Here is a 13,576-nt window from a genome sequence, read left to right as displayed (position 1 = left end):
GATAACTTTGTAATATCATATTGCTATACAAAATATGAAAGCAACACAAACAATAATAATTAACGAACACACCATTGTATTGACAATATCGAACAGACGAGACTTATCGCTGTGATAACAATTTTATTTATTAATTACACAGTACATAACTTCTGATGACTTTAGTACTATATATATTGTACTGAATTGCAGGGACTGATGTTAGCTCTTTGAGAGCTTTGTCAAATCGGGCATTTACCCAAAGTAAAAGTTAGATTGCCCTCTACTAAAAATCTTGCCCCACATGTTATACTTAGATTTTTTAATCAAAAATGAAACAGAACTTTAGTTGATGCATATGGCTTAATATAAGTTAATAACATGAAGGTTCATAGCCATAGACTTACATGTACAACGACTTCCAGATTTACTATGTATCATTATTCCTTAAGGTACTCTTTTTTCAGTTTATAACCTCAGAACTAGTGGATTTGTAGGTTAGTTCCTCTACTTTCTAACATTTAATAGTGTTCTTTATGTCTGTTTTTCAAAGTTTCCCACTGGCAGGACATCAGGACAACTATCCTGCATGTTTAGTGTTGTTTTGTACAGACATATGCTCAAACATTGACTGTACACATTCTGAATTTTATACTCTGCCACATAAGGTTGTGAGGCAGTGGTTTTATTAAGAAATAGCTACTGTCAAAATGTAGGCAGTTCAAAAAGTGGAATTGGATGGTTCAAAATCACAATGGGCCCCATTCCCCCTTTGATACATTTTGAAGGTGTAGATGGTCCATTTTCTCTATTAAGCCTGTTCACTGAAAAGATAATGAAAGTCCTGGTGAGGTATTATGTGATATCCTCCAAAAAAATTCCATATCTGCCTGTTCATTTGTCCGTCTCCCAGGTTTAGTACCGTTAATGACTGTTAAGTTCAATTCTCATTAAAATCCAAAATGCAGTTATCAAGTTATGCTATTTTAAACATTTTTCTATCACCTTTTTATACCCCTTCCTTGAGAGGCAGGGGGTATATAGTGATAGTGTTGTCTCTCTTTTCATCCATCCACTTCTATAATCTGAAACTGCTGAATGGAATTTGATGAAACTTTCACAGATTGTTTGTTACATGATGCCATTGTGCAAATCCTATTTTGTTTTTTCCATTTGAATGATTGAATTCTTTAAAAGAGGTATCCTATATAGTCAGGGTGAGTTTTGCTCAATTTTATGTGGCATGGAATCAATTAATGTTCCTTTTATGCTCTATATTTTTTTTTATTTTCAGAACCACTCATGAATTTCTATTTGGTGCATTGGCTGAGTTGGTGGACAATAGCAGGTTAGTTTCACTTAATTAGTATGTTCCTTGTTCCATTGTGTGTACATATGTTTCTTTGAATTTTATGTTATTGAGTTCATATAAACAATTTAAGCTGCATTTAAGTGGTATGTGATTTCTTTAACACATACCAATTGACAAGACAAGGTGTCCACTGGTTATGGGTGTATAGTTTTGTCTATGTATGCTCAAATGTTGAAGCATTTCTCCTGTATGTGTCGTATCTAAAATCTTTTGTATGGTTCAGAGTAAGATATAGCACAGGAAAACTAAACATCTTGAAGTTTGTGAGACCAGATAACTGTAGTAACGTTGTCTAATTCGAACTCCTTCATACACCTCTAGTATTGGAAAATAAACATATAGACTAATGCCTGCTTATATTTTGTGCATGTATGTAACATGTAACACGTATAATTTAGGGGAAAAGCATGATGTGTGTACAAGTTCACTTCTCCCTGTGTTCTATAAAAGAGAAGTCACTTCCCCCTGGTGTTCTCTAGAAGCTTGAGCCCTGAGTGAAGATATGTGTTTTATACTGCCATGAAAAACTGTGGTCATCAAGTGGTAACAAGCTTAGCACACTAAATATAATTGTATTATACCAGTAGTGGTACTGTTGTCATTATTGAATGGTGTGTTGCTGTCCTTGTCATCATGGTCTGTAGACAAACATTGTCTTTACAAAAGTTTGAGTAGAAGTGTATACCAGTAGATCTCTATAAAATTGTACCACAAGGTGCAATACCACAAACCATACAGGCAATAAAAAAATTCAATGATATTATACAATTCCAGTTCCGCTGTCTCTTGGGGCCTTGGTTACGACAGAAAGTTCCTTGAAGTTACATTATCGCAAACATTTTTGGTTATACTGTATTTGTTTTGTAAATAAATCAAATTAAATTATTTCAAAATATGTTTTTCTATTTTACAGAGATGCGAATTCAACAACAATAAATATTTTCACAGGTATGTACTCTTTATGTCATGTACAGTATTGCCATTAAAGCCACTTGCCCTGGGTAAGAAGTATGTTATCATTGCCATTAAAGCCACTTGCCCTGGGTAAGAAGTATGTCATCATTGCCATTAAAGACACTTGTTTTAGGTAAGAAGTATGTCATCATTGCCATTAAAGACACTTGTTTTAGGTAAGAAGTATGTCATCATTGCCATTAAAGACACTTGTTTTAGGTAAGAAGTATGTCATCATTGCCATTAAAACCACTTGTTCTGGGTAAGAAGTATGTCATCCCATTCTGGGTAAGAAGTATGCCATCATTGCCATTAAAGCCACTTGCCCTGGAAAAGAAGTATGTTATCATTGCTATTAAAGCCGCTTGCCCTACATGTAGGTAAAAATTATGCTAAGGCGTGGAGATGTTTTTTCTTCAGATGAAAAAAAATTCCAAAGCTATTGTTTGGGCTAGTTTTGAAAATGTTTAGTTTGGACTACCAGTAACATTGATTTCATTTGATGATCTGTCAGTTATTCTACAATTTTTAATCAATACTTTTTCAAGAAAAATATTCAACTTTATGTATTCAGATGTGAGGCCCCCAAAATTTCACTACCTCTCCTAGTTTTTAATGCAGACCTAACTTAATTTTGGATATGCATCAATGAGAAATAATTGCCCCATAGAACCAAGGTTTTAGAAATAAGCAAAAAATTCCACCTAACTTTCCTAAGCTTACCAAACCCTAATTCTTTTAATAGGATGCAACATGCTTTTGAGTATTTTAATTAGTACGGTAGGAACAATATGTTACCATTAACTGCCATAATAATAGAACACTACTTTTAAAACTTCTAACTATTAAAGGTGAAAATGTTTTATCAAGTTGCCTATCTGTTAGCCAGTTTAAATATTATGTAACTGAAACTCATCTTTAATGTTTGATCGTGTGAATTTCAATGACATTCTACATAGCTTTGCATTAAGATCTGCTTTATTATTATTGTATAATGTGTGATGTTGCAACTGAAATAGACCTGATTCAGTGTTCACCTTGGAAAAATTACAAATTTGTGTAGAATCACATTTGTAATATTATCTAAAGGAAAATCTGTTCATAGCATTATATCAAATCAAAATACACTTCATTACCATGATGTTAAAAGGTTGTCAGGGATCACGTTTGGAGGGTCATGGCCCATCGGCCCGAAAATTGCAAAAATATCGGATTGTCCAAAAAGATAGGGAGGCATGGTCAATGGCCTATTTTTGTGTGAAAATAATGCATTATTCATATAATTGTCCAGTTGTAATATTTGATATCACCTATTTTATGTCAGAAGAATGAGTCGTTTGCCCAATATGAGAAAATTCAAGAGTTATCTTTGGGCCCAGGGGAGAACACTATTATTAAAGCATTGAAAAGAAGAAGAAAAATTGAGTCAGATTAAGCTAAAGCAAAGAAATAAAGAAACAATGAAATAGATATACAGGGATGATTTTCTTCCATTTTTTAATGGAATTCCGCTATTTCAAATCTTGATTTTACTGTTTCTATTCTTTTTTTGATTGCATAGTTACTTCCTATTTTGCCAATTTCTTATTAGTTTGTTGACCTTCATATGTTTGTAAAATCAACCCTGGTTATAACACAGATCCACTTGAAAAGACAGGGTGCCCACTGATTAAGGGTCTTTAGTTTTGACGAGGTACCCACTGATTATGGGTTTTTAGTTTTCACAGGGTGCCCACTGATTATGGGTTTTGTCTGCTGAAGTATTTTTTTCTCCTGTATGCATCAATCTCTAATCTTTCATGTGGTTCAGAGTAAGATACGGCACAGGAAAAGTAAACAGCTTGAAGTTCGTGAGACCAGATAACTGTAGTAACATTGTCTAGTTCGAACTCCTTCATACACCCATAGTTTTGGAATTAACTGAAGTCAATTTCAGAACATAGGCATTATGGATATCTCATTTCAGAACATTGGCATTATGGATATCTTATATCAGAACATAGGCATTATGGATATCTCATTTCAGAACATTGGCATTATGGATATCTTATTTCAGAACATTGGCATGATGGATATCTCATTTCAGAACATTGGCATGATGGCGATCTCATTTCAGAACATTGGCATGATGGCGATCTCATTTCAGAACATTGGCATGATGGATATCTCATTTCAGATCATTGGCATGATGGCGATCTCATTTCAGATCATTGGCATGATGGCGATCTCATTTCAGAACATTGGCATGATGGATATCTCATTTCAGAACATTGGCATGATGGCGATCTCATTTCAGAACATTGGCATGATGGATATCTCATTTCAGATCATTGGCATGATGGCGATCTCATTTCAGATCATTGGCATGATGGCGATCTCATTTCAGAACATTGGCATGATGGCGATCTCATTTCATGTGATTGTTATATTCTTGTTTGTGTTATTGTTTCAATATTTCTTACTTTCCTTACACTCAATATAATTCATTACCAGCTTGCTGCAGAGTTATTGATTTCGATGGTTTAAGCTTTGTCACTCAAACTGGAATCATGTGTTAAAAGATGAAGGCCTTTGCAGAAAACCCAGTATTGTATGTCTCCTTATTTGGTTACCTGCAGTGCTTGGATTGAAACTCTGTTTGTGGGTTATATTTTACGTTATTCAAGAACCTTCTGTTAATATCCTTTGTTTCAAAGAAATTTTCTGTTGGAAAGTGATAAAAGTGGCTGGCCCATTGCACTGGTGATAATTATACCCCCTGCAAACAAAGTTTGGAGGGTATGTATGAATCACCCTGTCTGTCTCTCTTTCCATCTCTCCATCTGTCCACATTTCTTGTAAGTGCAACTCCTAAACCACTCAAGGGATGTTGATTAAACTTTACAGAAAGGTTCTGCATCATTTGTAAATGTTACTGTCTGAGGAATCCATAGGGAGATAATTGAACTGACAAGTTACATATTTACCATAACTTCCTTTCAAATAGGGGGTATATTCTTTGTGAACTTGTTTGTGTTAGTTTTTACCTCAATCCTAAAAGTAAATTTTCTTTTGTGAGAAAACTACAGTTGATACTTGCTCTTCAATTTTGCAGTTCCAGATGAATCTCTTAGAGGTGGATACCTGTTGTGTTTCCTTGACGATGGAATTGGAATGGATCCAAGTAAGTCTTGAGTATTGACATATTTTACAACAAGGAAACCAATGGTAACCAACTGTAAGAAAAAAGACAAAATACTAAATAATGTAAAAATACAAACAGATCACTAAGGAATAAATGAGCAACCTGTCCTCCACTAAAAACTTGGAGTATGGACCAGGTGCACTGGTAGGGTTAGCTTTCTTTTCATTTTTGAGCTTGAATTTACTCTAACTTGGAGTATGGACCAGGTGTACTGGTAGGGTTAGCTTTCTATTCATTTTCAAGCTTATTCAGCTGAATATACCTAAATTTGAAGTATGGACCAGTTGTACTGGTAGGGTAAGCTTGCTTTCATTTTAAAGCATATTAAGCTGAATCTACCCAAATAATATGTTTTGAAATTAGTAGATGTTGTGTGGTCTTTATAGCAACATGTAGACAACTTTGTTTCATTTAAGATTGATTAAAAGCAAGTAAAATAGTTACATATATAAAACTTCTGGGGCACTTGTGTTCTTTTGATTGGATGACCATTACCTGATGAAATGTACAATGTAGTTTGACTTCACAATTTGTAAGTTGATTTAATCTTTCTTTCATTCTATAGGTGTTTAAAATATGTATGATAGAAAGTTTAAATCCTCTTATCAATTGTCTACTTAACTTTTAAGGCAGTTCATCAGGTAATGTTCATTTAATCAAAGAAAGACCATCTCAATTCCTTGATGTAAGCTATTTAACTTGCTGTAATTGCAGTCGAAATATTGAAACAGTTGATGTTGACATTTAAAATGACTACTTCAGAAAGACTTTTAAAGTACAAATTGAATATACACATATTTTACATCCATGTTTTAGATGAGACAGCTGATATCATTACCTTTGGTAGATCAGCAAAAAGAGACCAGGATCTGTCACACATTGGCATGTATGGAAATGGTCTTAAATCGTAAGTATGCTGAATAATAATATTGATTGAGAAAGCATGAAGTTTTATATTTGAGAAATACAATGAAAGCTATAGAAACCCAAAATCAACAAGAAACCTGCCAAGACCAGTCTTTCATGTCATAGCAGGGCTCTAGAATTTTATACCCCTCCCCCATGGTATATTGGAATGACTTTGTCTGTTCATCCAAATTTTTGTCACCAAAATCTTGGTGCCCACAGGACAGATTGATTCCAAATTTGGTATGTGGTTTTATACCAATAGGGTATAGGCTATAAGCAATTTGGGTTTCTGTCTGATATCAGGTTCCTGTATGAGTAGGGCTATATTGTGCAACATCATGTTTAAAATTTTATTCATTCTTAGAAATGTTCTGCATGAAAACATGAAAACTAACTTTTCTGACAGCACAGATCAAAATGCAACATTTACATCTGAAACCTGTGTAAACCAAACATAATATTGAGTCCTTAAGGGATTCACTTTAGACAGGAATCATTGTACTTACATGTGCTTTTTTCATTCAAAAAGATGTTGTACATGAAATTTATTAAACCTTCCTACCTTTTTACTAGTCAGTAAAAGAATATGACAAAAAGATATTAAAACCTGTTTTTGTGTTTATTTTAGAGGTTCTATGAGGATAGGTAATGATTTGATGGTGTTTACCAAGAAAGACAACTCCATGTCCTGTTTGTTTCTGTCCAGATCTTTTCACGAGGAAGAAGGGATTGATGAGGTAGTGATTGAAGCCTTGTTCTAGTATGACATGCTTCAAAGGTCTTTGTAGACATATGAGGGTCTTATTTCAGATGTCGTACATGTTTTACCCAATTTGACTGACTTCACAGTAAAATTTTGTCCCACAGTGTTTGCCAATTCATGCAACACATAGGCTATAAAGACAATTGTCCTATTAGATTTTATAACAATTCAGAGAGACTCAATTTGATCAATGTTTTTACTATATGTTGATTATTAATATCATGGCTTTACACTATCACATGTCTTGAAATAAGGCAATTAAAATGGCCTGCTAGTGGTAAACAATGATAATATGGAGTCAAATTATTTCTTAATTTCATTGTGTTTATTGAAGGATTTATATTTTGTGTTACATCTTTTCAACTTGTATTTATTGATCTAACAAAACTTATGGTATTTCTCACCTCTTTTTAATTAGAACATTTCTGAATAGAATGAACATCCCTCACAGGATTTAGCTGATACTTAGTACATATTCATTCCAAAGAAGAAAAAAAACTGAATGTCTAATATTTTTTTGGAGGTCAAATTTTAATGTCAGTCATTTAATCAATTTTTTTCACAACCTGCATACGTCACAATTCAGTTTCCCATGTTGATTATTATTACAAAGTGAATTATTTTTTCATGTAATGAAGAACATGCTTAATACTTGCTAAAGTTTGCCTTTTTTTTCACTTGACTAAACAATCATCAATTTTAGGTGATAGTTCCCATTCCGTCCTTTGAGATTGGCACAAGAAAGCCAGTGGCAACCAATAGAGGGAAAAAGGTGAGCTCAAACACTGTCATGATCAGAGTACTGAAATAGTTACATGTACATGTAAGAAAAAAAATTGTATTCCTACCAGAGTTAGAAATAGTAACCTGCCTGCCAGCCCGAGACTGGCTATTTTATGGCAGGGCTGGCTAATTTTTGCAAATAATTATATAGCCATATAGTAAATATATTGAAAAACTATTCAGGACTGCCTAGAATTTGAGTGCATTTCCTACCCTGATCCTTACTCGGTGAGTGGGTGGTATATTGCAGTCTTTTTGTCTCGTTCCTTCCATCTGAATTACATCACCATTACCTTGACTCCAAAACAAATTATTTGTCTGTTGTTCCTTCCATCTAAATTACATCACCGTTACATTGACTACAAAAGTAATTATTTGTCTGTCGTTCCTTCCATCTAAATTACATCACCGTTACCTTGACTCCAAAACAAATTATTTTCAAATGTTGTATAGATACATGACATAATACAGATGGGACATACATTTTAGCAATGTTGTTTGCTGTCCAATATCAACTTACTGTGTTGTTGGACTTTCCCACTTTTCACTTTATAAGTTGAAGTATACCTAGCACTACAATGTAACCTACAGTATAACCGTATGTTGAATTTTGTGAATCCCAATAAATTAAGGACTAAATTAGTTTTTGGGAAATGTGCTGATTGTGTAGATAATATTAAGGCTAAATATTGCTATGATTCCTTTACAGCATGAAATTGAGATGGAACTGATCTACAAGTATTCACCATTTCACAATGAAGCAGAGTTCTTTGAACAATTTGATAAGATTGAAGGAGAGCACGGGACTCTTGTTATTATATACAATATGAAATTACTAGATAATGGATTACCAGAACTGGACGTGGTCAGCGATCCGTGGGACATTATCTCTGCACATCCATCGGCTGATGACGAGAATGATGATGGGTAAGGTCATTTTCAATTGTATATTTATGTATTGCTGAAAGAAAAAGAATTGTACCACATTAATGGCAATTTCATTGCTCTTTGAATTTTAGAAATTTTTTGCTTTTTGTGGGGAAGTTTATATGAAAATTTACTTTCCAAGCTCAGAAATCAACATACAAATTTCATTTGTGGCAGATGACAGGAAATTTGAATTTTAAAATAACAAGTGTTGTGATACAGAACTTGAATGAAATAAAAGATCAAGCAAATTTGGTCTTTATTTCTTAGGGCTGTTCCATTAAAACATATGTACAAAGGGATTGCACTTCATACCTGGAAACTCACCTGTAGAAGCAATTTAAAAGTTAGTCTATATATGTCAATTAGTTGGTTCCAGTGTCTTACAACAACCCAAGTGTAAATTTAAATTTTATTTAACTGATGACAGAAATGACTCGCCCACAGGTTGTAAAATTTAATGAAATGTATAATTTTTATTCAAAAATGGCAAATATTTTCATACTTATATGGTTGGTGCCGCTATAGTCCATGTCTGTAATATGACTCTCTATGAGATTGACTTAGATATGAATGATGTTACTAAATATAGGTCAGGCTCACGGTTTCATTCCGAAAGGTAGGATGTAGAATGCATGATATCAGCTAGATACTTGAGGACTGAAAATTGTTTTTTAGACATTTTTATTTTGGAAAACGTATATATATATATATATATATATATATATATATTATTTTTTTTTTTTTTTTTTTTTTTTTCATCAAGTTCTTTTTAATTCCCTTGATTTGCAATTTTTATTTTGGTGAATAAATATAGTTTAAACATTGCATGGATATCAATCTAAAGAGCAAATTGTCTTACATAGTTTTTACTGCAGCTTGAAAGGGAGCGATTCCAATCTTAGTAGGTTACTGAGTGGATAGTAGTCATCATTATTAACAACTATTCATACTTCAAAGATCACAAAGATAATCAGTGGTAATAAGCTAGGATACATTGGTATTTCTACCTAGAGAGCAATTTAAATTACTCAGTAGCCTACCTAAATTTCAATCTTATAGGATTACCTTTATTTTTTTCAACTGTTACTTTCCCTAGGAAAGTAGCAATTAAAGAATTTCTTATATGATATTTTAAGCTTGGAAAGCAGATTTTCATGTGAAAAATAACTTTTCCACAGGAAAGTTATAATTTTAAAAATTCCTAGAATACTGAATTTGTATTGCAACTAGAATCATTCTATTTCAAGCTGCTGTAAAGTAAAAAAAAGTCATAAGTAATGATGTCACAATAAAATATTATTCATTTTGAACATTGACAACTTACAGTGATGACTGTAATTTTATTTCTCAATTTTACTCAAACAGGCTTGTTTTAAATGTTCATGGTGCCCACATTTTGTTTCAGTCCTCACGGTTCTGTAGTGTTCATGTATGGAATTTACATATCTACATAACTTAAGTTAAAATTTTCTTAATTTTTGCCATGGTTACAGTATTTTTAATTTTTCTTTTTTACATTATAATTTATCTGCCTTTAGTACCTGCTTATTGATTGTGTATAGATTTATTACGTGTATATTGTAGATATATTTAAGTTAGAATATAGACACCTGAATTTTGTTGTAAACATATAGTCATGAATATGCATGTTGAAATGTATTTTCACAAAAAAGATTCATCTTCATGTGATATTGGATTTGTAATACCATATAGAAGATATTTTTTGTTGATGCCAAATTTCACAATTGATGAAACGTGTTTAATATAAGTGGCCACAAAGTTCTGAACTTTGAATTATAATGAAATGACTTTATGCTCTTACTTAGCAAAATATTACCAATCTTCATGCATGCAATCAAATGGTTAAACAGTAAAAATTACCTGCTATACAATATATATCTTATTATTGGCCAAGTGTTATAGGCTGGAAAAAATTTTGTTATAAGTTGTCTTACTTGAAGTAGACCTATGGTAAGGGACATAAGTCTTGAAATCAGTGATATGTTTGCGTCATATTCAATTTCACCGAAGCCTATAAAGCTTTCATTTGAAACAGAATGAAATCAATCCAAGTGACTTTGTTGCTTAAATGATATTGATATCAAATGCTGAATACAAACATTCTAATGATTTGTAAGAGTTGTGTCCCTTACCCTAAGTCTGCCTCCTTAAATTAATGATAAACTAATTGTCCCTAATATTTAATGTGATTAAAGATCTACTGTTGGTTGGTACTTGAATTAGTATTTTTGAAAAATGTACACAGGCAAATATTGTTCACCTGAAATTCATATGAATCCAGCTTTCAACAAACTTCACATGAAATTTGTGTGATTTTCGTTCATATATGTTTCACATGAACTCTGTCACAAAGTTTATTGGCTTGATTTGTATGATGTAGTCATGTGAAAACATAGAGCCTGTGTGAAAAGTCTTTGAAACAGGAACTTAAACAAAACAATTTTTGCTGGCCTAATGGTTTTCAGATATCCAGACGATGACTTGTTTCTTTTAGTAGTCTCATTTATTTAATCAATTTAGGGGGGAGTTAGTTGCATAGCAAACATATTTTCTCTGTTTAAGTGAAAAGATTATAATAGAAGTACCTATGAGTAGAAATTAAGTAGCAGTGTATAAATATCAGGCAGGGGTGATTTATGTATGTTGAAAACCAATCAGATTCACTTTTTAATTTTATAAGTTACAGACCAGTTAGTTTGTCATTCTTTTTCATACTTCTTAGATCAAAATTATATTTAAAGTGTGTATGAAAAAGGCAAGAGTTACTGTTCTTGAATTGATTGATTTAAAGTGGAATAAAAAAAATGCAGATCTGTATACTAAAGCATTGTGGTTTCGTAAAAATAAAGCATATGAAGACTTAAAGAACATTGTTAGGAGAGTTTTCTGCACCTTGAATTTCCTCTGCCATCCCTGAGTCTAAATTTTACTTGGATTGGTACTTGATTTATATTTTTCTAATGATATTGCAAGCTTCTTTTCCATGGCTTGTCTAATACAGATGCATATGTTTTTGGTTTGGTCAGTTTTACAGTTTACACTTAATAAGACAAATTTAGTATGGCTTCCACTAAAGAGTTCAGAAAGTGCTTTTATTGCTTTCGTTTTTGGGAATTCTGTGCTTCCATGCATGTATACTTGAATCTTCCCTTTAGTATTTTATATGATTACAAAACAATGAATGATGATATGTTAGGAAAAAAAACATGCCTTTACTACACAGCCAAATGTACCACTTACAATAATTGTATGCTGCACCTCATACGATTCTTGTGTATGGTCCTCTTTGTTGTGTAAAATCAAATAAGATTTGGAACTTAATTGATTCACAAATTTTATCTGTTTCATTTTTTTTTCTTCACAGGTTGATGCCGGAGAGAAAATCCTTTAGAGCTTATACAGCAATTTTATACATGGACCCTAGAATGAAAATTTATATTCAAGGGAAAAAAGTGCGGACTAAACGATTAGCGTGTTGTTTATACAAACCTAAACTTTACCAGTATTCTTCGAGTAGATTCAAAACAAGGGCAGAGTTAGATGTAGCTAAATCTAAAGAAGATGCCAAAAATGCTGACTTTCGAGCAAAAGAAGCTGAGAGTAAAGCCAAGTGAGTAAAGAGTAAAAATTTCTTATTTTGAGTTTTTCACACTAAAAATTTAGATTAATCCATGTGAAAAATTTTAAAGATTTGTGGTAGAAAAAAATTATTTTTAATGATCTTGAATGAATTCTGGGAAAATTGTGATTAAAAAAAATAAAATTTGGTAACAATATAATCATTACAGTGGCCAACTTATACCATGCATCAATCCGTAGGTCCATAATGAAAATAAAAAGCATATTCAAAATCATAGGAAAGAGAAAAGGAAATCAAGAGAACCAAGCAAACAATTTATAGACAGGGAAAATTGACACACATCGCAAAGAACATGAAATAACCATATAACACATTCAAAGAAACAAAAGTAAATGAGCAACCTTGACCCCAATTAAAACTGGGGGCATGGACCAGATGCACCGGTAGGGTAAGTGTCCTTTACTGTAGGTAGTATTGCCAGGGTCAAGAGTAACAGTTGTACCCTGTTTTGGATAGGGGTGTAACGATGCTATTATCTGATGGTCATATACTTGGGTAAGAATGTTGGTCAATTTCACAAGTTGTAAATAATTAATTGATCTAAAGTAGTGACCTCATAATGCTAAATTCTTTCGTAGCACCAAAACTTGCAACTGTTTGTCTGATCGTCTTCCAATTCTTAGCCACCATTCTTACCCAGCCCAAGAATCAAGATGAGGATGATATCATAGTCCTATGTTTACAAGATTGTTATATGAATCAAGCACCATATGATTATCATTTTGCCAGTGTAATTAAGTGCAATGTTTGTTGTATATATCTTGGTGTTTTAACACAATTTTCACACACATAGCTAATGACTTGACTCCACCCTTTTCAGTTTGAGTAAATCAGAGATGTTTTCCTTGAATCAAAGACCTTTGTAGTAATAATACTATGAGCCAGAATTTTGTGCTGATTGACTCTTTTATTGTTGTTGAAATCCCTGTTAAGTTAGTATTAAGTAAAGTTTGTGTAAATATCATGCATAGGGTGATTCATTATCTGCTTGGTACACATTCTTAGCCTAGATGTGTTTTTAAAATAGACGGTTTAATTGAC

At 32.7% G+C, this 13,576-nt stretch overlaps 1 protein-coding gene across 2 annotated transcripts in view; it reads left to right on the top strand.

Annotated features, from left to right (window-relative positions):
• The window catches only part of LOC148606426 (ATPase MORC2-like), a 58,432-nt gene that overhangs the window by 7,203 nt on the left and 37,653 nt on the right, over positions 1 to 13,576 (top strand). The window contains exons 2-10 of one of the 2 annotated variants that reach the window (XM_088544645.1): positions 1,274 to 1,327; positions 2,265 to 2,299; positions 5,400 to 5,468; positions 6,306 to 6,396; positions 7,027 to 7,135; positions 7,865 to 7,933; positions 8,654 to 8,871; positions 9,464 to 9,490; positions 12,260 to 12,505. In XM_088544645.1, the coding sequence (XP_088400771.1) occupies positions 1,274 to 1,327; positions 2,265 to 2,299; positions 5,400 to 5,468; positions 6,306 to 6,396; positions 7,027 to 7,135; positions 7,865 to 7,933; positions 8,654 to 8,871; positions 9,464 to 9,490; positions 12,260 to 12,505 (918 nt within the window). The remainder of the gene's footprint in view (positions 1 to 1,273; positions 1,328 to 2,264; positions 2,300 to 5,399; positions 5,469 to 6,305; positions 6,397 to 7,026; positions 7,136 to 7,864; positions 7,934 to 8,653; positions 8,872 to 9,463; positions 9,491 to 12,259; positions 12,506 to 13,576) is intronic. The other variant, XM_088544646.1, reaches the window with a different exon arrangement.

Source organism: Perna viridis, chromosome 9 (genome assembly GCF_037379345.1).
Source record: "Perna viridis isolate PV_CMFRI_1.1 ecotype Kerala chromosome 9, ASM3737934v1, whole genome shotgun sequence".
NCBI lineage: Eukaryota > Metazoa > Mollusca > Bivalvia > Mytilida > Mytilidae > Perna > Perna viridis.
This window is presented reverse-complemented; position numbering and strand designations above follow the sequence as displayed.